The sequence below is a fragment of the Strongylocentrotus purpuratus genome, unplaced genomic scaffold, assembly GCF_000002235.5.
Source record: "Strongylocentrotus purpuratus isolate Spur 01 unplaced genomic scaffold, Spur_5.0 spur5_scaffold_13, whole genome shotgun sequence".
NCBI lineage: Eukaryota > Metazoa > Echinodermata > Echinoidea > Camarodonta > Strongylocentrotidae > Strongylocentrotus > Strongylocentrotus purpuratus.
The window spans coordinates 14,250,639-14,277,905 of record NW_022145598.1 but is presented as its reverse complement, the minus strand read 5'-3'; the positions used below and the strand labels follow the sequence as shown (position 1 = coordinate 14,277,905).

General features: G+C 37.8%; 1 protein-coding gene across 1 annotated transcript in view; it reads left to right on the top strand.

Moving 5' to 3' along the window:
* Positions 1-27,267, top strand: part of LOC105443071 (transmembrane protein 214-A-like) — a 32,804-nt gene that overhangs the window by 3,582 nt on the left and 1,955 nt on the right. Inside the window, exons 2-14 of the mRNA XM_030982971.1 lie at positions 1,401-1,669; positions 2,817-2,901; positions 3,894-4,025; positions 4,848-4,930; positions 5,835-5,940; positions 6,655-6,736; positions 7,409-7,510; positions 8,237-8,276; positions 9,298-9,399; positions 11,292-11,426; positions 25,331-25,453; positions 26,057-26,174; positions 26,643-26,739. Of these exons, the coding sequence (XP_030838831.1) occupies positions 1,401-1,669; positions 2,817-2,901; positions 3,894-4,025; positions 4,848-4,930; positions 5,835-5,940; positions 6,655-6,736; positions 7,409-7,510; positions 8,237-8,276; positions 9,298-9,399; positions 11,292-11,426; positions 25,331-25,453; positions 26,057-26,174; positions 26,643-26,739 (1,474 nt within the window). The remainder of the gene's footprint in view (positions 1-1,400; positions 1,670-2,816; positions 2,902-3,893; positions 4,026-4,847; positions 4,931-5,834; positions 5,941-6,654; positions 6,737-7,408; positions 7,511-8,236; positions 8,277-9,297; positions 9,400-11,291; positions 11,427-25,330; positions 25,454-26,056; positions 26,175-26,642; positions 26,740-27,267) is intronic.

Sequence of the window (27,267 nt, the reverse complement as noted above, 5' to 3'; positions counted from 1 at the left end):
AATATCATCATCATCATCATACTGGCACATATTTTAATTAGACACTTGCGACTTTGAAAGTTCGAGTTGAGGTCAAAACACACACAGGCTAGACCTGCTGCGCTAAGCTATGTGCACACAATATATGTGTATCGTATGTACATTTCCCCACAGCAACACAGCTACATAGAATACAATGGCGTGATCCATGTGCGTCGGTGTGTCTGTCTCTCTCTCTCTCTCTCTCCCTCATCGCGCCTTGACATTTTCTCTTCTCTCTCTCTCTCTCTCTCTTTCCCCACTCTACTGCATGATCTACGGGTGTGTGTACTGTTTCGAGAACGCTAGAGCTTCAATACTTTTGGAGCGGGCGCGCGCGGTAGCTGGCAGCGCCGCGTTTGTCAAGTAATGAACATAATACGCGTGGCGCTGTTTTCTTGGAAAGAAGAAGGGGTGGCGCAATATGTTTAATATCAAGAAGGCGTGGTGCAAGGTCAGGCAAAATCAAGAACGCGTGGCGCATGCGCCACGCGTTATCTGAGGCAGCGAGGGGGGGGGGGCGTTCAAAAAGAAAAAATGAATATTCATCAACTAACACCAAGACGGATAATGTTGACTACGAGACTTTCTCGGATTAATCATTAATTTAGGATCTAAATGAGCAAGCTATCGTAAGTCAAATAAGCTATATAGATCTATATGTTATTTTTAATTTGTGTTATAATTGCAGCAGTTATGAGGATGTAAAGAGTGAAAATCTTGTTGCATATCTCATTCATCGCGGTCCGGTCGAACCGAACCATTTGTTCCGTACAGTGCCTCACAGAAAGAGGTCCCCAGACTTCAGTCTCTATAATCGGAGGTCTAGTGGAGCCAGACGTAGTCTCAGTGGAACAACCGACGATTAGAGAGACTGAAGCTTTCGGTCTAAGTCTGGATATGATTCTGAACTAGCGCCAACATTTCTTGACCATAGGACAGAGCACTCCTTACATGTAGTTAAAAATTATTTTCACTTCTTACTGAAATTATGGAAGTCCAAATTTGTCTTGCATTGTTTTTTAATTCAGAAAAATGAGAGAGTCGCCGCACCTAAATTGGCATGTTAAAGTTATAACTCCATCCCTACCAAATCTGCATCATTTTTCCAAATAAAAAAGGGAGCAATTTTAAAATACCCATCACAAAAATTGACTTGCAGTACACACCAATTCTAATATGCCAGATGATCAATGCAATCGCATGACCAGAACTCAACTTTATCTTCAAGTTTCTTTTTAAAGTTAACACTAAACCTAATCCTAACTCTTACCCTAACTGTTACGTACATAAACTCTATCGATTGGCTATTGTAAAATTAAGCCAAAGAAATCCAGATAAACTGTTTTTCTGTTTTGGTATCTTTACATGTAACGATGTAGCTCCTCTGCGAGAAAACTCCACCATGTTCAGTGAGGCCTTCACGAACGGCTCTGCCAAGGGTGCAAAGAAGGCCAATGGGGATGCAAGCCAGGGGGGCAAGAAGCCAAACCCGACCCCGCAGCAACATAAGAAGAAGAAAGGGGGCAGTGATGGAAAGAAGAAGCCAGAGAGATTCAACACACTTGACGAAGCCCTAGATGCACTTCAGGTCGCCGAGGTCAAGGATCAACTGGAAGAGGTCAAGGCTCGTGTGCCTGATTCACCAGCTGTAAGTATCACTCCTGATCCTGGGGGTGTTTCACAAAGACTAAGATCGACTTTAAGTTTGACTAAAATATGGCATGCTGTTCATGCCACTAGTTCATCTAATGCAGGTGTCATTTGTAAGACGCACCTTTTGACCCCCGGGGATGGTGCGTCATGGTTGCGTCATGTTCCCCAAAATCGCGACGCACAGTACCGTCATGGCCGCAAAATGTCCGTCACAATACTGACCCATATGTGCGTCATAGTAAGTCACTTTACCACGTTGCGTCATTTGGTGTGTCAATGGGACCGTCACTTTCTCCAAGCAGAAGTGTTTCTCAAATGTGCGTCATTGGCTAGTCATTTTCATGAAATGGTGTGTAATGTTTGACTCAAATGTGCGTCGATGGAATGTAATGGTGTGTCACTTTCTGTGACGGAAGGTGCGTCATGGTATCAAAATGTACGACTCACATCGGTACAATGACGCACCATTCCCGGGGTCAAGAGGTGCGTCTTACAAATGACAAGTGCATAACCATTCCTGGCATTGGTTTCTCAAGGGACGTACAAATCGTCACAAATCTCCAGAATTTACCTTTTTTGATAGTTCAATATGAAGGAAAAATAGTATCTAAAGATCATAATTGAGAGACCAATGGTGGGAGCAAGTAACCAGTTGCATGAATGGCCTGCCATACAGTAGTTAAATACAACTTAAAGTTGATCTTAGTCTTTGTGAAACTCTCCCCTGTACTGTCAAACTGGGATTTGTTATACATTGTATATAATAGCACTAGAGGTGTTCATTACTCATAACACAAATGCCATGCACTGAAGTTATTCAATACATGTTTGTGCTTTGATTGAATCACTTGTTTTCAAGCAACTTCAAAGCCACCTTGTGCTTTATAATTAACACCCCGCCAGAAAAAAATTGAAGAGGGAGTAAACCTAAAGCCAACATATACATGTAAATACATATGCAAAATGTCATGTTTGGTCTGAGATACAGACTTTATTGCTTTATTGCCTTATTGCCTTGATATCAAGAATGAAGCAACATCTTATATGGTCTACTGTGTATGTCTCTACATGGTCATATTACGATTGTTTTGAAAACAATAAGGCAGACTATAAGATCTATGTTTGTTTTTTTTCAATTTCAGCTATGGTTAGGAGACTTGGCTCTACTTTTGAACAGGAAATTACTGACCAAAGAATTTGATCCAACCTTCCCCGATAAGCCATCTGGTAAGTTTAATTCAATGAAACTTTTATTTATTTATTTATTTATTTATTTCGTTTTATTTAAACAGGGTGGCCCCGTCAGTAACCGCAGTACTTTTGTTTGTAAGTTCTTTAAATCCTGATTTACCACATGCCTCCTTATTTCATTTCACACCTTTCAGAAAGTTTGTTTCCAAGTCATATTTTAAAGTTCATTTTCTGAAACATGTGTGACCAATACTTAAACTACAGTCTGGCAATAGAGTAAAATAAGTTACCTAGGGCAATTTCACTGAGTAATACATATATTTAAAGATGAAGCAGATTACCGGTCATAATTTACATTGTAAAAGAAATTAGGAAATATCTAGAAGTTATTTTGATTAAATAATTATGTACATGGGGTACAGTTTACTTAGGTTTATTCTATTGGTACTGACAATAAATTGACTATTAGTCTTGCTGGAAGTCACATGGATTGTGCACAGAAAAAGGTAATGTGGAAACATGTTATATGGAATCATTACAGGTACATGAACATGTGGTATGAAAGTTGGGTCCAAACTTTTCAGCTTTTTAGTGTCATATTATAGAGGGCATTTGAAGAGCAATCAATTTCAGCAGAATTTTTTACTGTGATATTCTTCAAAACTAACATTAAAACGTGGGAAAAAAATGAGTAGACTCACAATTATTATTGCTAAATATATTACTCATTGCAGAATGCAGATGTAGTGTCTAAAATAATATCGCTAGTGATATTCGTTTGTCTTGCAATGTATGGTCAACATGGTGATTTTATCACTGGACGAAGTGTTGCAGACTTGCAGCAGCGCACGAAATGTTGTGATCTTTAAGATCCCATTTTGACCAAACATTGCGAGACAAATGAATATCACTAGTGATATTATTCTCACAATTATTGTTCATCTTAACCAGAAACCAACTTTTTAGTCTGCTGGTTGTTCCCTTTGGTAATCTTTCTGTCAATATGCCTCTCCTTGATTTCATCACAGATTATCCATTATGTAAGATGAACAGCTCGGTGAGGAAGCTCTTAAAGAACCTCATGGAAACCTACCCTGAGAGGATGCTCAGTATGTTCTTCCAACACTGTATCAGAGAGGTTGAGACCGATCTGCCTAAAGGTAAATAATCTGTCACTAAATTAGAATAAAATGTAACAAATATGATATAATTATGTTATCATGGTAATTTAGGGACATATAAAATTATTCAAAAATATATTCATATGGATACTTTGCATTCCATACTTAGTCCGTTGATTAAACCATGGACTAAAGTTAGTCCGCTTTCGAGAATACCACCCATAACTGTTATGTTTTGTCAAGCAGTAAACTTGTCTAAAAACTCTACCAAAAAGGAGAATATGAGGATATAAAAACAAATCTGCAACTGGAAAATATTGCTTCGTTATTCTTCATTCAAATGAAAACATAAAATTCATCACATATAACAACAAAAAATCTAAGCTCTGACAGGATAGCATTTATGTCAACATATCACTGCCATTCATTCTCACTAAGCCCATGATCACCGTTCGTGAGGTCACCAATAGAGGCCCGACTCTACATGCAATTCCATGTTTCAGACTTCGAGATTTTGGTGGAGTTTCCTCGCATAAATTCACCATTCTGAACATTTTTTGTCAGTTGGACATCATTTAGTTTTATTTTTCTGGGGGTTAAAAGCTTTCTATTGATGTAATTATCTCAATATTTAGGATTGTCTTAGAATGTCAGCTTTGACAAAACATAACAGTTTTTGGTGGTATCGTTTCTGTACGGGAATGGCTAAAATCACAACTCCAATTTCGACCAATTAGATGGCTAGATTTCTAAAGAGAGGTATATAATTCCTGATAGTGAAAGACTGAAAACACCTTTTGGCTTGTTGTGACATGATATGCAGTAGAATCGTCGTCATTTTCTGATTTGTTACTTTTATAGGAAATGCAGTGAATGGATATCGGATCTTTTTGCAGCTCCTGGCTGTGGAATATCCTCAGTTTGTCACCAATCGCATCTCAGATGTAAGTAACAAAAGATATCATAAAGATCTAGGGGGTGTTTCACAAAGATCCTAAGTTGAGCTTATCTCTAAATTGGACTTAAAAATTATGGAAAGCTGTTAGCATCTATCAAAATATTTTGTAAAAGTTATTTTGACAGGCATAAAATGTTGATTCAAATCATTCATATTTTCTATTATCAAGGAGATAATTTGTGTATGTAATGTGTGAAAATGTGGGGTCAGCACACGCAAGCTCTCTTTTTAAAATAGTGAAAGATAAGTAATGTAAAATGAATAGAATCTGGGCCCTGTTTCATAAAACTTGTTATCAATGAAAAATAATACATTTCTATGACAGATTTGCTCTCGGCCAATCAAATGCCATGATTTCAGTAGCTTATAACAGTTACTGGAACTTGTCATCGATAAATAAAAAGTTATGAAACTGAGCTCTGATCTAGTGAGCATGAGAAGCCTAAACCTCTGAAGCATCAAGGAAGTCTTCAAAGGAGTGTCGGGATTGAGTGGTTTAAGGCGCTTGACTGGAGATGCGAAGATCGAGGGTTCGAATCCTGACACGGCACTAATATCCTTTGGCACTATATTTACCTGGACTTGTTACTCTCCAACCAGGTGTTAAATGGGTACCCGGTAGGATGCGAAAGTTCATGTGCACTTGTAAAATGGCGACTGGCTGGAATGCTCCTCAGGGAGTGGAAAATGTGCATACATTGTGTGCAGGTAAGCCTGAATCCGATGACAGGTGTAATGATATATCTGTAAAGCGCTTAGGCACACCGTTGTATCGATGAATTGGGTGCTATATAAAAGCAGAATATTATTATTACAGTTTCTGTGTATATGTTCTTATCAACATTTATCATCTACCAACCTTTCATCTCATTCTCTTTTTTTGTCGCCAGTATCTAGAGGTCTTCAAGAGGAGACAGAGTGACCGCGCCACTTGTCTGACCATCCTATGGGGCTGTATTCAGGCTGGTCAGCATGATCCGGTCATTGGCCTGCAAGGTGAGGTCACCCACATGATCCTCTTTGTTTATTTCTGCATTTGTAGATGTACTTAAGTATTATTCATTTTTATTTTATTGATTTATTACGTTTTATTTCAACAAGATAGCCCCATCAGTAGTTAACATACTGTTATACTTGGGGGCCCTGCATAACATAAAAATACATATAAAAACACACATATACATGAAAACATCATTACATGGTGAATAGTAAACATGAAATACCAAAAAGAATACAGATAACATTTCAAATGTAAATATAAACTCAGCAAGTAGAAAAATCCCCGAAAATCAAGTCATCGAGTCATCATTATTCCTTTATAGCAAACTAAAGGTTGGATTTCTAATGCAAATACAAATACAAACAATGATAGAAATTTACACAATGAAATTGTATAGTTCGATACATAAATCAATGAATAATTATGTGGTTTTGCTATAATCAAGTTATTACACAATGTCTTATAAATTGATGTAAGATATTATGATCGTGTTTGAAATCCAGAGTAGGTGAGGTAGGTATGTCTATAACTTTAGCAGTTTATATTGAAATTGAATCAAAAGGGAAATAATGGATAAAAAGTTAAATTCAAATTTGATGCAAATACTTGCTTCTTCACAGCCATAATGCCAGCAGAAAGATGATTTTCTCCTAGTGTATGTTACATTATTTGTTTAATTTTTTAATATCATCTTGCTTGGTTTCTCACAGTTTGGAGTAAGCTAATGCTCCCTCTCCTTGGCCATAAGATGGTTTCTCCCTATGCTATTTCTACTCTGGACCGCTTCTTAGGGTAAGCATACCTGCTCCTCTGTGCTATGGTCAAGAAATGTTAACTTTGATAAAATGCCACAGGCTGAATTCTGAATAGTATATTTACCGCTTATATAGGGATTATTATTCTCATTATTATTATTATCATTAATATTATTATATTCATGTTCATGTCAGGTAAATATTGAAAGTTGGACAGGCCGTTGGTGCTGAAGATATGTATAGTTAAAAGAGACACATGCACAAGGTACCATGAGCACTCAAAACCCAGTCTTTTTCACACGATTTCAATTGCAATGAGAATTAACGTGCTCTTTACTTGTTTCAGTCCCCCGATGGGTCAAAATCAATCTTCTTCATGATCTGATCCATGGTTGAAATGGAAAATTAAAAAAAGACTTCTGCTTTGATTTCATCTTGTTGGGAACTTATTGCTGTGATGAGTGAAGATACATTTATTTAAGACTAGAAGATGAATTGAAGACATTTTATCTTATTTTACCCATAGTTTTGTTTATTTTTTTATTTTTTTTATTTCAGCGATAGTTGCCATTCTTCTGTTCAATTCTAGTGGCTTGCACATCCCGTAACTTCCTGTTTCTTTGTGTTTTGGATGAAAGCAACTCAATATCATTACAGTTTTAATTGAAAGCTAATCTTGATTTTTCCTCTCCCTCGTTCGTATCTACAGGCAGAAGCTTGATGAGAAACGTGCCAGCCAGGTCCTAGGTCCAAACGAGTTCTTCCCCATTCTCGACTATGTCTTCACACCAAACAACTCACTCCAACCTAAGTAAGTTCTACAGTATACAGGAAATATTTATTGCTCAGCAGCTGTATTACTAATACCGGTAGCTACTTGCGCCCTCTATATAGCAAACAATGCCTTATTGGTGCCTGTTGTTCCCCCATGACCCCCTTTTTCTTATGTTAACTGAGAGCTGATTTGATGAGAAAACCACCTGTCAGTGACCTTGCAGGGAAGTCTATTCCCCCTGGCCAAACCAGTACAGACAGGTTTTAAGTCATTCTGAACTGTTACTCGTGAACTATGTAAATGCATTTTTGCCACTCTTACCACTTTTGGAATATATGATTCAATCAGTAGAATAAAATTGCAAAATTAATATTGTAAATGCATTTTTTACCACTCTCACCACTGATGGCCTATAATATTTCATGAGTAGAAAAGAAATGCAAAATTTATTTGGTGCCACAAGGTATCGCAGAAAAAGAAACTAAAGAAGACAACATTCCAACCACGGTATTCTTACATTCATCATCTTGGTGCAAACAATGTTTCTTGATCTCTGCATTCAGCCTCACATTTCATGATCTCATATTCAATCTATAGAATGTTGATAAAAGTTTTTCTTTATTCAAGTACACACTATATCAACATTTGGGAGGGTTGAAGCAGGCACTGAGCTGCAAGGGTTTAATGGCACCTTTACTATTAAATGAAAAGAATGCTCTTAATTTATGTTTATACTCTGTGTTTTTTCCTTCTTTTCTGCAGCTTACAGAAGCAACTGTTGGGCCATTACCCTAGACTTAAGGTATGTTTAAAAACAAATCATCTTCTACACGTTCTTTGATTGTTCCAGTAAAATGAAAGAGAATGACTTTCATGAGATATATAACCTTCTATGGTCATTTAAGAAAGCCTTCAAAAACATTTAGGCAGATTTCTTTGCTTCTAGATTTTAAGTAACAAAATTCCAGCAAAACTGAGATTCAAAAAGACTATTCCTCGTCAAGTGGAATATCAAATATATAAGGAAAAAAACAACAATATATAAATCTAGTCAGGGACCTAAATTCCAACATCAACGTATACTATGCATGTGTAAAACCGATTAGGTTGTATGTATGCAAGGCGCAATATTTCTCCATAGGTAAGTGCCGAGATTGTTTTGCTGGACCTTCTGGGTGGAAATGTCCTAGCTTGTGGGTATTGTATAACCTTGACCTAGCATTCTTTTCAGATTTGCAATAGAATTCAGCATTTTTTTGTCACATTTTGTCAAATCATTAATGATATTGACCCATTTCACACCAGGGCTCCATCTTACAAAGAGTTGCAATTGATCCAAATCAATTGCAAGTCCTCCAATCAATCGCAAGTTCGCAGACTCCTACCTCTTAGTTGCGATTGATATCAAACACAAATAAGTTGCGATTGATATCAACTCTTTGTTATGTACACCCAAAACCAATAACAAATGGGGGGACAGGGCTTTTGCTAACGTTGCACCCAAACTATGGAACACTTTACCACTAGAAATAAGACAATCATCATCAGTCGAAACATTTAAGAAGAAACTTAAGCACCATTTGTTTATGTCATAGTTTTAATATTGTAAAATTATGTCGTAGTTTGTATAGTGTATAATTATGTCGTAGTTTTAATATTGTATAATTATTTTTGATGTTGTACAAGAGCGCCTTGAGCAGTCTTTTAGAATGGATATGTGCGCTATATAAATTGACATTATTATTATTATTAAGACAGGGCCCAGTTCTGCAATAGAAAGGCTCTAGTATAGGTAGTAAGTTCTTCTTTTTCTTCTCCTACAGCGTCTTGCCTTCCGTGAGAACCCTGAATCCAACCTGAGGAATTTCTTTCCTTCTCTGCTAGCCAGAACAACGGACCACTGCCCTGTTGCCCTCAAGACCGAGGTATGATGTCTGAGCACTTAAAGCCCCACTGCACTACTTGTAGCTATGTGCGCCCTCTATATAGCAAACAATGCCTAATCGGTGCATGTTGGTCCCCCATGATCTTCTTTTTCTTATGTCAATTGAGAGCTGAGTTGATGAGATAGCCACCTGTCAGTGACTTCCCTGGGTGGTCTTATCCCTCATGGCCAAACTAGTACAGATGGCTTTTAAGATTAGACTTGAAACTATTCAATTCTAATTCATCTAACCTCATACACTCTTAACCCTAAAAAGGCCGGGCTATTTGAGGTCTTAGTATGGCCGGGGGGGGGGGGGGGGGGGCCATTATGGCCCCCCCTTAAGATCTCGGCCGCGAAGCGGCCGATCGCCGCGAAAATTTGCACGCATGTCAAGTGAAGTGTATAAAATAATATGATAATTTCAATTTTTTGAAAAATTCACTCATTTGCATATTTATGGTAATTTATGCAAATAAAGTCATACAAATCACATTTTTACCCATAAATCATATATTATTCATATTTAAGCATTCTTTTTCACTACATATATTCATTAGACCATTCTGAATAATAATACGACAAAAAAATTTGGAAGAGCCAGCTTATTCCTTATGTTATCCCTTGTTTTTGTAATTTCTTATGTATTTCATTGTTTTTTTAACTTATGTATTTCATTGTTTTTGTTGTTTTATTTCATTTCTTACTACAATTCAACTATTTTGACTCCAAAAACAAACACCTAAACTTTAAACAAGACCCAATAACCCATGTTTGATCTGTTTTTAGGAAAAATGACTTTTCCATATGTTTTGTACACAAATCACGAAAATGAGCGATTTTCGGGCTGACATGCAAAGACAAAAGGTCACGTGACCTTGTAACCGCAGGTCCGATTTTCAAAAAAATTCTTTTAAAAGTTGCGCAAGACTCGAAAGAAAAAAGTCAGCGAGCGGCGGGGCGCCATCCGTATGCGTTCTCGAGCAATCGGAAAAATTGTGGAGGGGGGGGGCCATAATGCCCCCCCCCCCCCCCCGGCCTTATTAGGGTTAAACAGTTAATCTTCTATTATCTGTTATTCTATTATGTGTGCCAGAAAGCACATCTAAATCCAAGCTTGAATAATGACAATTTAAAGGGAAGGTAAACTTGGTATATTGGCATTGTTTAAACACATGGGTCTCATGTCTGTGCTGAGTGTGCTCACATTCACTCTAATCAGAAACCTTTGCAAATTTGAAATCGGTCAAGATATGTATACTACGAGATCACTTTCCACAACATAAATTGTTTGCAACTCATGAAAGTGAAAACAGCCATCATTAACAACTGGTAAAAAGTTTTGAGTTGACAGTTTCTTGTGTTTCAGTATTTAAAGTTTACCAATCACACCAATCCTCAATCTGTTTGTTAGTACATGTAGTTCCATTGGTAGTACTATATTCAAAATATGAGATTCAAATAATACTAAGAGAGTCTTCACCTACCAACTGACTCGGGCAGACCCCCGTTCAAGACTGAATCATGTCTTTCTGATTGTGATGTAATGGCTTGTCCCCAAACGTAAATAATTATATCCGATTGATATAAACGTCTTGAAAAACCCAATTATGCACACACCTGCACTCGCATGAAACAGGGCCTGCAATCAACCCAAGTCTGCCTTGGGTTCTACATGTATGTACAGTATGTAGTTTTATGCTATTTCTTTATCCATAGCCAATAGAATGCAGCGTGAAGTTTTTTAGATTGATTTATATATTCTAAATGTACACACAAATTTGTACATGTATGTGATTGGTACATGCCTTTTGATGCTTTAATTCATAGCTGAAGAAGTGAAGTCCTCAAGAAGTTGTCATCAATATCTGTTTATTTTGCATTTCCTTGTAGCTACTGGAGTGCCTTGTATTTTGCCTGTGCCAGGATCAGCATTGTTTCAGTGAATGGCGTCAGATGTATGACTCTCACATGAAACAATCTAGTCTGTTGATGAATCACATCATCAAAGTATGGGACCAAGTCAAGGTAAGCATCGTGTAAACAGGGTTTCACTAGGGTTGGAAGTGGGGATTCTTCTTCTCTTTTTGTCTTTTCTTTTCGATTTTATTTTGGAATTCATTTTGGGAGCAGTGTACCGGTATGTTGTTTAGCAAGTAATTTAAATGAGCTATGGATTAGTCAATTACAGACCCTTTCTTTTCTCTTTCTTCCATTCTCCCAATGTGTACCGGAAGTGAGTTCCTTTTCTTGTCTTGTACTTAATTAATAATAATTGAATATTTTACATTTTTATGCCTCCGTTACGAAGTAGCCGGAGGCATTATGTTTTCGGGTTGTCCGTCCGTCCGTCCGTACGTCCGTACGTCCGTACGTCCGAGTTTGCGATGGTATGCTTGTGTGTTTAGTTTTACGTATGAGATATCCTTGTGTGTCACTTTAGACTTGTGTGTCTAGCCACACAAGAAAACTATCATATTCAGTGTCTAAGATGTCTGACATGTCATTTCTAATCAACTAAGATTTAGTCACACAAGAAAAAATTTTCCCCAAAAAAGGCCCAAAATAAATGTCCAAATTTTAGAGAGGGGTTGTGTCCAAGTAGCCAAACGGAATAGTGCCATCTACAGTTGACATCCAGGTAGCTAGGTACTATGCGCATCTACAGTACTTGTGTGTGTGTGTGTGTGTGTGTGTGACTTGTTAGTGTGTAGTATTTGTAAGCAAAGTAGTAGGCAGTGTATGGCTCTGTGTATGTGTGTGTCATGGGTGGATGGTTTTGTGTGTGCAGTGTATATAATACATGTAATGTTTTTTTATGCCACACAAGCCTTAATTTTCATGACTTGGACAGAGGTATATAATACATGTAATGTCTTTCTGCCACACAAGCCCTAATTTTCTTGACTTGGACAGGGGAAGATAATAATGTCTTTCTGACACACAATCCTTAATTTTCTTGACTTGGACTGGGGTAGATAATAATGTCTTTCTGCCACACAAGCCTCTATTTTCTTGACTTGGACAGGGGTAGACAATAATGTCTTTCTGCCACACAAGCCTTAATTTTCATGACTTGGACTGGGGTAGATAATAATGTGTTTTAGCCACACAAGCCCTAATTTTCTTGACTTGGACAGGGGTAGACAATAATGTGTTTCTGCCAGACAAGCCTTAATTTTCTTGACTTGGACAGGGGTAGACAATAATGTCGTTCTGCCACACAAGCCTTAATTTTCATGACTTGGACAGAGGTATAATACATGTAATGTCTTTCTGCCACACATGCCCTAATTTTCTTGACTTGGACAGGGGAAGATAATAATGTCTTTCTGACACACAAGCCTTAATTTTCTTGACTTGGACTGGAGTAGATAATAATGTCTTTCTGCCACACAAGCCTTAATTTTCATGACTTGGACAGAGGTATATAATACATGTAATGTCTTTCTGCCACACAAGCCCATTATTTTCTTGACTTGGACTGGGGTAGATAATAATGCCTTTCTGCCACACAAGCCCTAATTTTCTTGACTTGGACAGTGGTACAGGTATATAATACATGTAATGTTTTTATGCCACACAAGCCTTAATTTTCTTGACTTGGACTGGGGTAGACAATAATGTTTTTCTGCCACACAAGCCTTAATTTTCTTGACTTGGACTGAGGTAGATAACAATATCTTTCTGACACACAAGCCTTAATTTTCATGACTTGGACAGAGGTAGACAATAATGTCTTTCTGCCACACAAGCCTTAATTTTCTTGACTTGGACTGGGGTAGATGACAATATCTTTCTGACACACAAGCCTTAATTTTCATGACTTGGACAGAGGTATATAATACATGTAATGTTTTTTTATGCCACGCAAGCCCTAATTTTCTGGACTTGGACAGGGTTAGACAATAATGTCTTTTTGCCACACAAGCCTTAATTTTCTTGACTTGGACAGGGGTAGATAATAATGTCTTTCTGTCACACAAGCCTTAATTTTATTGACTTGGACTGGGGTAGATGACAATATCTTTCTAGCAACACAAGCCTTAATTTTCTTGACTTGGACTGGGGTAGACAATAATGTCTTTCTGCCACACAAGCCCTAATTTTCTTGACTTGGACAGTGGTACAGGTATATAATACATGTAATGTTTTTATGCCACACAAGCCTTAATTTTCTTGACTTGGACTGGGGTAGACAATAATGTCTTTCTGCCACACAAGCCTTAATTTTCTTGACTTGGACTGGGGTAGATAATAATGTCTTTCTGCCACACAAGCCTTAAATTTCATGACTTGGACAGGGGAAGACAATAATGTCTTTCTGCCACACAAGCCTTAATTTTCTTGACTTGGACTGGGGTAGATGACAATATCTTTCTGACACACAAGCCTTAATTTTCATGACTTGGACAGAGGTAGACAATAATGTCTTTCTGCCACACAAGCCTTAATTTTCTTGACTTGGACTGGGGTGAATGACAATATCTTTCTGACACACAAGCCTTAATTTTCATGACTTGGACAGAGGTATATAATACATGTAATGTTTTTTTATGCCACACAAGCGCTAATTTTCTGGACTTGGACAGGGGTAGACAATAATGTCTTTCTGCCACACAAGCCTTAATTTTCTTGACTTGGACTGGGGTAGATGACAATATCTGTCTGACACACAAGCCTTAATTTTCATGACTTGGACAGAGGTATATAATACATGTAATGTTTTTTTATGCCACACAAGCCCTAATTTTCTGGACTTGGACAGGGTTAGACAATAATGTCTTTTTGCCACACAAGCCTTAATTTTCTTGACTTGGACAGGGGTAGATAATAATGTCTTTCTGTCACACAAGCCTTAATTTTATTGACTTGGACTGGGGTAGATGACAATATCTTTCTAGCAACACAAGCCTTAATTTTCTTGACTTGGACTGGGGTAGACAATAATGTCTTTCTGCCACACAAGCCCTAATTTTCTTGACTTGGACAGTGGTACAGGTATATAATACATGTAATGTTTTATGCCACACAAGCCTTAATTTTCTTGACTTGGACTGGGGTAGACAATAATGTCTTTCTGCCACACAAGCCTTAATTTTCTTGACTTGGACTGGGGTAGATAATAATGTCTTTCTGCCACACAAGCCTTAAATTTCATGACTTGGACAGGGGTAGACAATAATGTCTTTCTGCCACACAAGCCTTAATTTTCTTGACTTGGACTGGGGTAGATGACAATATCTTTCTGACACACAAGCCTTAATTTTCATGACTTGGACAGAGGTAGACAATAATGTCTTTCTGCCACACAAGCCTTAATTTTCTTGACTTGGACTGGGGTGAATGACAATATCTTTCTGACACACAAGCCTTAATTTTCATGACTTGGACAGAGGTATATAATACATGTAATGTTTTTTTATGCCACACAAGCGCTAATTTTCTGGACTTGGACAGGGGTAGACAATAATGTCTTTCTGCCACACAAGCCTTAATTTTCTCGACTTGGACAGGGGTAGATAATAATGTCTTTCTGCCACACAAGCCTTAATTTTCTTGACTTGGACAGGGGTAGACAATAATGTCTTTCTGCCACACAAGCCTTAATTTTCATGACTTGGACAGGGGTAGATAATAATGTCTTTCTGCCACACAAGCCTTAATTTACATGACTTGGACAGGGTTAGACAATAATGTCTTTCTGCCACACAAGCCTTAATTTTCTTGACTTGGACAGGGGTAGACAATAATGTCTTTCTGCCACACAAGCCCTAATTTTGTTGACTTGGACTGGGGTAGATGACAATATCTTTCTGCCACACGAGCCCTAATTTTCTTGACTTGGACAGAAGTATATAATACATGTAATGTTTTTTTATGCCACACAAGCCTTAATTTTCTTGACTTGGACAGGGGTAGATAATAATGTCTTTCTGCCACACAAGCCTTAAGTTTCTTGACTTGGACAGGGGTAGATAATAATGTCTTTCTGCCACACAAGCCTTAATTTTCTTGACTTGGACAGGGGTAGATAATAATGTTTTTCTGCCACACAAGCCTTAATTTTCATGACTTGGACAGAGGTATATAATACATGTAATGTTTTTTTTATGCCACATAAGCCTTAATTTTCATGACTTGGACAGAGGTATATAATACATGTAATGTCTTCCTGCCACACAAGCCCATTATTTTCTTGACTTGGACTGGGGTAGATAATAATGCCTTTCTGCCACACAAGCCCTAATTTTCTTGAATTGGACAGTGGTACAGGTATATAATACATGTAATGTTTTTATGCCACACAAGCCTTAATTTTCTGGACTTGGACTGGGGTAGACAATAATGTTTTTCTGCCACACAAGCCTTAATTTTCTTGACTTGGACTGGGGTAGATGACAATATCTTTCTGACACACAAGCCTTAATTTTCTTGACTTGGACAGAGGTATATAATACATGTAATGTTTTTTTTATGCCACACAAACCCTAATTTTCTTGACTTGGACAGGGGAAGATGACAATATCTTTCTAGCAACACAAGCCTTAATTTTCTTGACTTGGACTGGGGTAGACAATAATGTCTTTCTGCCACACAAGCCCTAATTTTCTTGACTTGGACAGTGGTACAGGTATATAATACATGTAATGTTTTTATGCCACACAAGCCTTAATTTTCTTGACTTGGACAGGGGTAGACAATAATGTCTTTCTGCCACACAAGCCTTAATTTTCTTGACTTGGACAGGGGAAGATGACAATATCTTTCTAGCAACACAAGCCTTAATTTTCTTGACTTGGACTGGGGTAGACAATAATGTCTTTCTGCCACACAAGCCCTAATTTTCTTGACTTGGACAGTGGTACAGGTATATAATACATGTAATGTTTTTATGCCACACAAGCCTTAATTTTCTTGACTTGGACAGGGGTAGACAATAATGTCTTTCTGCCACACAAGCCTTAATTTTCATGACTTGGACAGGGGTAGATAATAATGTCTTTCTGCCACACAAGCCTTAATTTACATGACTTGGACAGGGTTAGACAATAATGTCTTTCTGCCACACAAGCCTTAATTTTCTTGACTTGGACAGGGGTAGACAATAATGTCTTTCTGCCACACAAGCCCTAATTTTCTTGACTTGGACAGGGGTAGACAATAATGTCTTTCTGCCACACAAGCCCTAATTTTGTTGACTTGGACAGGGGAAGATAATAATGTCTTTCTGCCACACAAGCCCTAATTTTGTTGACTTGGACTGGGGTAGATGACAATATCTTTCTGCCACACGAGCCCTAAATTTCTTGACTTGGACAGAAGTATATAATACATGTAATGTTTTTTATGCCACACAAGCCTTAATTTTCTTGACTTGGACAGGGGTAGATAATAATGTCTTTCTGCCACACAAGCCTTAATTTTCTTGACTTGGACAGGGGTAGATAATAATGTCTTTCTGCCACACAAGCCTTAATTTTCTTGACTTGGACAGGGGTAGATAATAATGTCTTTCTGCCACACAAGCCTTAATTTTCATGACTTGGACAGAGGTATATAATACATGTAATGTTTTTTTTTATGCCACATAAGCCTTAATTTTCTTGACTTGGACAGGGGTAGATAATAATGTCTTTTTGGCACACAAGCCTTAATTGTCTTGACTGGGACAATTAGGGTAGATGATGATTATGATGTATTTTTTTTGCACATAAAGTTTACTTTTTGTGACTTTGACAGGTATAGATGATTTGGTATCATCCTGCTACACAAGCCTTAAAGGTAATACAAAGTTTTGGTATGGGGTCTTGAATTTGGTTCAAATGAACATATTGGAAGCATATGCGATCCTACAATATTCACTGATCGTTGTCGCGGTCGAAATCGACTCTAAAGTTATGAAATTATAAATAATAAACACTTTATGTTGTATAGCTCCCTCTCAAGGTCAAGATATTAATTAAGCTATAAAACAATGTTTCTTGACTAAAATCGACCGATAAGCTATTCCCGTTCGGAAATTATATACAACTACATATGGTCGCATCTACCATTGTACGGCCGTAGGAGCTATTTGAAATTTATTAAAATTTACCGGGAGCACCGGTAAATCTTAATATTAAATTTTTCTTGAAAGCAGAAGTGTTTTAAGGGTTAAAATTACTAGTGCTTTTAATACATCCACATCCACAGGGGCATCCAAATATATCAAAATTGTAAAGATTCACTATCCACCCATTTTTCAAAATTTCCCAAAACTTCATGACTTTGACAGGCATGGATTATTATACAAATAATGAATGGTTATGAGTTCAATAGTACAAATATTTTCATGAGTTGAATAGAATTAATGTTAATCTTTCAACGAATGAAAATATTCGCACTATTAAACGAATGAAAAACATTCATTATTTGTTTTATACTGTACAACATCAAAGAAGATCTAATAGAACGTTAATCAACAAATTATGCTTTACTCCTTATATTAAAGATAAATTAAAGTTGGAGTCAAGTGAGCCTTCTCGATTACATTCAGATTGCCTTCGTGTCAGATACACGCGCATACACGGGATACGCGCAGGGCAGAGAGGTACGCAGTCTGCATATAACCAAAAATGCACGGCGCATATAACCAAAAATGCACGCCAACAAGGTTTGGATTGAAAGGCCCTTGCCTCCCCCCTCCCCTCAGCAAAAAAGAGAAAGGAAAGAAAATAAAGAGGAAGAAGAAAAAACAAGGGGGAAAAGATACGTTTTTGCGCCCCTCTCACCCCCACCCCCCTCCAAAACGAGAACAAGCGCCAGATACGCCACTGGACACCACAGGCATACTCAGTGGCGGATCCAGGGGGCCGAAACGGCCGCGGCCCCCCCCCCCCCCCTATTGGCGGCGCAAAAAAAAGGGAAAAAAGAGGAAAAAAAGAAGAGAGAAAAAAAAGGAGAAGCATAAGAAAGGAGAAGAAAAAGAAAATAGAAGAAAAGAGACAAGAAAGAAGAGAAAAGAAACACAGAGAGAGGGGAAAAGAAAAGCCCCCCCCCCCCCCCCCCCTTTCTCCCTCCCACTCCGGGGTCGGAAGGACAGAACTCGTGTTCCCATAATCTCCGGTAAAGGAGTACTTTTCACCCAACAAAGTCCGACCCGTAATACACAAAAATCCGGCCCGTACTGACTTTTCACACTGGAGATAGAGGGGTGCTTTCAAACAGAGGGAAATACGTACGCGTACCCTAGATAACACTGAGTGGGGGGGGGAGAGTCGGGTGAGAAAGATGGAAAGACAAGGAAATGGCGCTTAGTGACAGTAACTTTCGAGCCACGGAATCAAAGTTAAACGTTAAAACAGCCCCTGCGCTGTAAAGTCAATTTTGTAATTAACGGTAGGGGGGCCGCTTCACAACTCTTATTTTGCTCTTCATTTGGCCTCAGCTCATATAAACTCGCTTGAGCTTGTATTTGAGCTCATGTTGGTAGTAATCATGGACACGGGCGGTGATCCTGGGCCCGATAGGAGGACACGTCCGCCAGGAAATTTAGGAATATAGCTAGAAAGATATATAGCGGAAAGAACTTACAAATTGGGCTTAGGGATTTCCTAGAGTGCATAATGTCAGCATTCAACATTGCAAAATCTCACTTGGTCGCTACGCCCCCTCACCCAATAACACAAAACTATGATATGACACTCGGCCCACGCTCCCGGCCGTGATTTATCCATGGTTGTTGCAATAATTTTTGTTATTTACTATTTCTACTAACATTATTGTGTGCTATCACAATCATAGTTGTTTCATTTTCCCTTTAAAGCAGGCGCGTAGCCAGAGTCGAGAATGGAACAACGAATCGTCTTCTTTCTCTAATAATTTCATTAAGCTATGAAAGGTCAAAGCTTACGCGCTTCGCGCCGGAGGGGGAACTGAATTCAGACAAGGATTAATAATCGAGAATGGTACAACAAATCCTCTTCTTTCTCTAATAATTTAATGAAACATCAAAGCTTCCACGTTTCGCGCGGGAGGGGGGAAACTGAATTCAGACAAGGATTAAGAGTCGAGAATGGAACAACGAATCATATTCTTTCTCTAATAATTGCATTAAACAATGAAAGGTCAAAGCTTCCGATCGGTTGAACTTTTTTAGACCCCCCTTTTTGTTTACCTCGATCGATTACATGTATGTGCCCTCCCAAACATCAAACTCTGGCTACGTGCCTGTACAGGACGCCATAGCTGTGGGGATGGCCTCCATCCAATATTTCCCTTTGTTATTATTATGAATAGCGACCCTCTTCTCGATTTATGAACGGCGACCCTCATTTTGTTTTATGAATAGCGACCCTCATTTCGTATTATGAATAGCGACCCTCTACTTCTATTATGAATAACAACCCTCTTCTTCTATTATGAAAAGCGACCCTCTACTTCTATTATGAATAGCGACCCTCTACTCCTATTATGAATAGCGACCCTCTACTCCTATTATGAATAGCGACCCTCTACTCCTATTATGAAAAGCGACCCTCTACTCCTATTATGAATAGCGACCCTCTACTCCTATTATGAATAGCGATCCTCTACTCCTATTATGAATATCGACCCTCTTCTTCTATTATGAATAGCGACCCTCTACTCCGGAATATCGACCCTCTTCTTCTATTATGAATAGCGACCCTCTTCTTCTATTATGAATAGCGACCCTCCACTCCTATTATGAAAAGCGACCCTCTACTCCTATTATGAAAAGCGACCCTCATCTTCTATTATGAATAGCGACCCTCTTCTTCTATTATGAATAGCGACCCTCTACTCCTATTATGAATAGCGACCCTCTTCTTCTATTATGAATAGCGACCCTCTTCTTCTATTATGAATAGCGACCCTCTACTCCTATTATAAATAGCGACCCTCTTCATCGATTATGAATAATGACCCTTATGAATAGCAACCCTCATTTTGCATTATGAATAGCGACCCTCATTTCGTATTATGAGTAGCGACCCTCATTTCGTATTATAAATAGCGACCCTCTTTCTGTGTTATGAATACCGACCCTTTTGTAATATTATGAATAGGGACCCTCATGAATAACGAACCCGATTTTGTATTATGAATAGCGACCCTCTTCTAATATTATGAATACCGACCCTCTTCTTTCATTATGAATAGCGGTCCTTATGAATAATGACCCTTTTCTCCAATTATGAAAAGCGGACCTTATGAATAGCGGTCCTTATGAATAGAGGACCTTATGAATAGCAAACCTTATGAATAGCGGTCCTTATGAATAGCGACATTGACCCTGCAGTACAGTGGTCTGAAATCAGATTATTAATTACTGGCTCTATAGCTCTTAAAGAGAAGGTTGAGTTCTGGGAAGAGGTGAAAAATAATTTGTGAGCGTTATCATTCCTATTATGCAAGTGTGGAAGAACATCAGATAAGACATGTTCCCTTAAAAAGCATGGCTCTTCAAATGCCTTCATATTCTAAATATGTCATGTAACATCGTAAAACTCGGGGGAATAGCCTTTTTACGCCACGTGGTTGTGTAGTCCCATATACATCTTTCTGTGTACAGTGTTTGTAACTTTACCAAGACTTGGCCAAATTTCTTATCATTTTGATGATTCCAGAACCTTGCAATACACACAAATTCTTATATGCTAGATGATCAACCTTTTCTGGTCGATTCCACACCGTTTCTTTCACAATGCAATCGCAAAACCAGAACTCAACTTCATCTTTTAGTTGATTAAACTACTAATAGTCGTTATTTTCCCACTTAAAGACATTTTCAAGCCCCCTTTTTTTTCGGAAAGTTCTAAATTAATATTGTCTTTCAAATGCTGTTGGAATTTAACCTTTTCATTTTTGGGGCCTGCAAATGGACATAGTACCTTTAAAGTTCCAGATATGTGTAAAACGTATTCCATTAGCAAATAATGGAATACTCAACTTTGCCTCTGAAGAAATAAAAATTCTTCATAGTTACGTGACATATTCTTTTTGTCAATACTCCTCTTTAAAAATCCATCGGCAAAGTGATTTTGAGAATTTTAATGGATATCTGCATTTAAAGTGAATTTTGATGTGGAATTGGGAAATCTTAATGAATTTTGATATTTGGAATCTCAAAGTTTGTGAATTTCAAAGTTTAAATTCATCCAATGTACAGAAAGCCAGTGCTGTAAAGTCTTACTGCCACACAAGCCTTAATTTTCATGACTTGGACAGAGGTATATAATACATGTAATGTTTTTCTGCCACACAAGCCTTAATTTTCATGACTTGGACAGAGGTATATAATACATGTAATGTCTTTCTGCCACACAAGCCCTCATTTTCTTGACTTGGACAGGGGTAGACAATAATGTCTTACTGCCACACAAGCCTTAATTTTCATGACTTGGACAGAGGTATATAATACATGTAATGTTTTTCTGCCACACAAGCCCTCATTTTCTTGACTTGGACAGGGGTAGACAATAATGTCTTACTGCCACACAAGCCTTAATTTTCATGACTTGGACAGAGGTATATAATACATGTAATGTCTTTCTGCCACACAAGCCTTAATTTTCTTGACTTGGACAGGGGTATATAATACATGTAATGTTTTTCTGCCACACAAGCCTTAATTTTCTTGACTTGGACAGGGGTAGACAATAATGTCTTACTGCCACACAAGCCTTAATTTTCTTGACTTGGACAGGGGTATATAATACATGTAATGTCTTTCTGCCAGACTGCCACACAAGCCTTAATTTTCATAACTTGAACAGAGGTATATAATACATGTAATGTTTTTTTTATGCCACAGAACTGGCTTTCTGTACTGGCTTTCTGTACATTGGATGAATTTAAACTTTGAAATTCACAAACTTTGAGATTCCAAATATCAAAATTCATTAAGATTTCCCAATTCCACATTAAAATTCACTTTAAATGCAGACATGTAATTTTTTTTTTTCCACAGAAGCCTTAATTTTCTTGACTTGGACAGAGGTATATAATACATGTAATGTCTTTCTGCCACACAAGCCTTAATTTTCATTACTTGGACAGAGGTATATAATACATGTAATGTCTTTCTGCCATACAAGCCCTCGTTTTCTTGACTTGGAAAGGGGTAGACAATAATGTCTTACTGCCACACAAGCCTTAATATCCATGACTTGGACAGAGGTATATAATACATGTAATGTCTTTCTGCCACACAAGCCCTAATTTTCTTGACTTGGACAGGGGTAGACAATAATGTCTTATTGCCACACAAGCCTTAATTTTCATGACTTGGACAGAGGTATATAATACATGTAATGTTTTTCTGCCACACAAGCCTTAATTTTCTTGACTTGGACAGGGGTATATAATACATGTAATGTCTTACTGCCACACAAGCCTTAATATCCATGACTTGGACAGGGGTATATAATACATGTAATGTCTTTCTGCCACACAAGCCTTAATTTTCTTGACTTGGACAGGGGTATATAATACATGTAATGTCTTACTGCCACACAAGTCTTAATTTTCATGACTTGGACAGAGGTATATAATACATGTAATGTTTTTCTGCCACACAAGCCCTAATTTTCTTGACTTGGACAGGGGTAGACAATAATGTCTTATTGCCACACAAGCCTTAATTTTCATGACTTGGACAGAGGTATATAATACATGTAATGTTTTTCTGCCACACAAGCCTTAATTTTCTTGACTTGGACAGGGGTATATAATACATGTAATGTCTTACTGCCACACAAGCCTTAATATCCATGACTTGGACAGGGGTATATAATACATGTAATGTCTTTCTGCCACACAAGCCTTAATTTTCTTGACTTGGACAGGGGTATATAATACATGTAATGTCTTACTGCCACACAAGTCTTAATTTTCATGACTTGGACAGAGGTATATAATACATGTAATGTTTTTCTGCCACACAAGCCTTACTTTTCTTTACTTGGACAGGGGTAGACAATAATGTCTTACTGCCACACAAGCCTTAATTTTCATGACTTGGACAGAGGTATATAATACATGTAATGTTTTTCTGCCACACAAGCCTTAATTTTCTTGACTTGGACAGGGGTAGACAATAATGTCTTACTGCCACACAAGCCTTAATTTTCTTGACTTGGACAGGGGTATATAATACATGTAATGTCTTTCTGCCACACAAGCCTTAATTTTCATGACTTGGACAGAGGTATATAATACATGTAATGTTTTTTATGCCACACAAGCCTTAATTTTCTTGACTTGGACAGGGGTAAATAATCTTTCTGCCATGACAAGCTCCTTGGCTTTTCATTGGTTCCTCCACAGCATTGGAATATTATTGCATTACCTGTATTATATGTGTGTGATGTTTCTATTCAATGAGGAAAAAAGATAAATCAATTTTTTGGTCATTCAAAAGTCACAAATAAATAGTTGTATACTTTTTGGACATCAAGTTTTTTAGGCACACAAGCCTTAATTTTCTTGTCTTGGACAGGGTAGCTGATCGTCTTTTCTGCCACACAAGCCTCAATTTTCACGACTTAGGCGGGTAAATGATGTGTTTTTGCGGGACACAAGCCTTAATTTTCCTGACTTGGATAGAGGTAGACAATAATGTCTTTTGGGCATACAAGCCTTAATTTTAATTTTAAAAACCAGTCTCAACACATATTGTATTAAAAAACACACAAGATGCATTTTCATTTAATTTTAGACAAACACACAAGAAGTTGGGAATTAAGACACACAAGTAGTCTTTAGAAGGAAAAAATGAAAAGACACACAAGATACCCCTTTTTTTCAGACACACAAGACAAAAATCTCACAAGCATACTGTCGTGAGTAGTACCGTACGTCCGTACGTCCGTCCGTCCGTACGTCCCGTTCTCGTGATCGCGTTATCTGAAGAACCGATTGATGGATTCCTGCCAAACTTTGGTCATGTATGTTACTTGCAGAGCCGATGAACTGATTAGATTTTGGGGTCACGAGGTCAAAGGTCAAAGGTCACAGGGCTCATTATGTATGCAAAAACAGCTCGTGATCGCGTTATCTGAAGAACCGATTGATGGATTCCTGCCAAACTTTGGTCTTGTATGTATCTTACAGAGCCGATGAACTGATTAGATTTTGGGGTCACGAGGTCAAAGGTCAAAGGTCACAGGGCTCATTATGTATGCAAAAACAGCTCGTGATCGCGTTATCTGAAGAACCGATTGATGGATTCCTGCCAAACTTTGGTCTTGTATGTATCTTGCAGAGCCGATGAACTGATTAGATTTTGGGGTTACAAGGTCAAAGGTCACAGGTCACAGGGCTCATTAGGTATGCAAAAAGAGCTCGTGATCGCATTATCTCAAGAACCGATCGATGGATTCCTGCCAAACTTTGGTCATGTATGTATCTTGCAGAGCCGATGAACTGAATAGATTTTGGGGTCACGAGGTCAAAGGTCACAGGGCTCATTATGTATGCAAAAATAGCTTGTGATCGCATTCTCATTAGAACAGATTGATGGATTCCTGCCAAATTTCGATCATGTATGTATCTTGCAGAGCCAATGAACTGAGTAGATTCATGGGTCATGAGGTCAAAGGTCATGGGCTCATTATCCAAAAATAACTTGTGAATGCATTCTCATTAGAACTGACAGATGGATTACTATTTAACTCAGGACATCTTGCAGAGCCAATGAACTGAGTAGATTTTAGGGTCATCAGGTCAAAGATCAAAGGGTCATATATGTATATGAGAAATTGCTTGTAATCACGATATTCTGAGAACCTCTTAATGGATTACAATTGAACTTGAATTTGAAAAATTTCTTCTGTTTTGGTTTGTTAAATTGCTCTATGACGGAGGCATCATTTTCGACTGCGCGCAGTCGAAGTTCCATCTAGTTTTATTTGACTTTTGATCAGCTTCCCAAGAAACTTCTCCAGGAGACGGTACGAGCATTCAGCGTGACAAATGAGGAACAGCTTGCTTTGAATCAGGCCAGTATCAGGCGCGTTCACATCGAGGAGTGCAAGGTAGCGTGCGAGGTACGTATCATCAATTGACTCATTCTTTTTCTATATTTTAACAACTATAAGTATATGAATTATGTGAACAGATGTTTTTTTAAGGTAGCATGTGAGGTAACTAGCATCAATTGAATCATACTTTTTCTTTAATCTAATAATTACAAGTACGTGTATGTGAAAAGTGTAAAGTGTTCCAAGGTACCAATGGTAACAGACTGTTTTCCAGGGATGAGAATTTAGGACAAGCTATTTTACAAAGATTTCCCACTCCTAGGCTGGTGTATTTATTTTGTAGATCTACCTTCAGCGCCAGCATAACAATACTTGTAATGGCAAGACCTAGAGGAGGAGCAGTTTTAATCCTTATCTAGCTACCTGTTTGATAGAAAAATGTTGTGCCACGAAAAGCATAACTCCTTTAATGATATTTGTTAGTTGGAATTTTTTTTTTTAAACATAAATCTGAATGTAAGGTGCTTTTAACATCTCAATTTATTAACAATGTGGTTCTACCTCTGTGATAAAATCATAATTTTCAACAATTACTCATGTGCATTCCAGACCTGCTTAAACAAGACCATGTTAATATAAATCCATGTGTATATATTTGTCATATTGCAGGAATTACTGGAGAAGATGAGCAGTTTCAGGATGCCATGGAAGACGTTGATCTCTGTCGTCTTTCTTGCTATCATGACTTTCTTGGCCATGGACTTCTATACCAGCCATGGCTTCCAAGGTATAACCTCAGTCCCATCTACTCGCTTCCATGTCTTGTTGGGCAAGCTAAATTTCACATTGTCCCAAATGTTACTAACCACATTTTACATTTAGTATCTAACATTTTGGTATATATTTTTATTTGTATGAAGTGCATGTAGAGTTTGGATCAAACCAACTACTGTCTATTTTAAACCACAGCGGCTGTACAAACCTGTCTGTAGAAAAATGTGAAATCTGATCCTCTTCTAGCAATGCTCGACTTGACAATATGACACTTACTTTTCTTTCTATTATTCCTTGTGGGTTTCGGAATATAAGTTCTAGATAGATGGCGCAATAAAAAACACCTATCATCATTATTATAATTATCACTCCCCATAGGTATCAATCAATCAATGTTTCTGTTCTCAATTAAACAAAGATTAGAAAATAAAGAGGAATGGGTAAGGTCATGTCTCATGCTTATTCTTTTCTCTATTTTCAGGTTCCAGGACAGAGGTATTCCTTCAGAAATCAGGTCTCCTTGCTATTTCCAAACAGGCTTGGACCAAAATCTCCCTCTTTACTACCAACATCATGGGGTAAGTGAACTTGGCATTGTCCTCTCGTTTTTTCTTTTCTTTTCTCCATGATTTGACCACAGATACGTGTAAATGCATTCAACATGCTTAACATCTATGTAATCAGATGTGGTTCCTATGTAATACATATTTTGTCAAACGTTTGCCAGCATCTGATTTGGATTTCAAATAAGTGATTGAGCATCCGAAAGGCCATGAAGTCAGCTTTAAATTTTCAGAATTTTCTAACAAATATTTATTTGTTTATTTATTTATTAAAACATCTTTATACAGGATAATATCTTCAGGTACATGTATACTGTTTTTCAACATGGTCCTGTTAAATATGGACCACATATTTGTTTTTCTCCTTATTTCCTCTTTTTGCTAAGCAGTAGTAGTATGCATTTTACACAATGTTCCTAATCACAATGCACACTATACAAGAAATGTTCTACTACAACTACAAATGTAAAAATCAAGAATTAAAAAAAGCTGGATACCTATAATAAGAGCCATTGATGAACAACTCTGTGCTTCTTAGAGGTA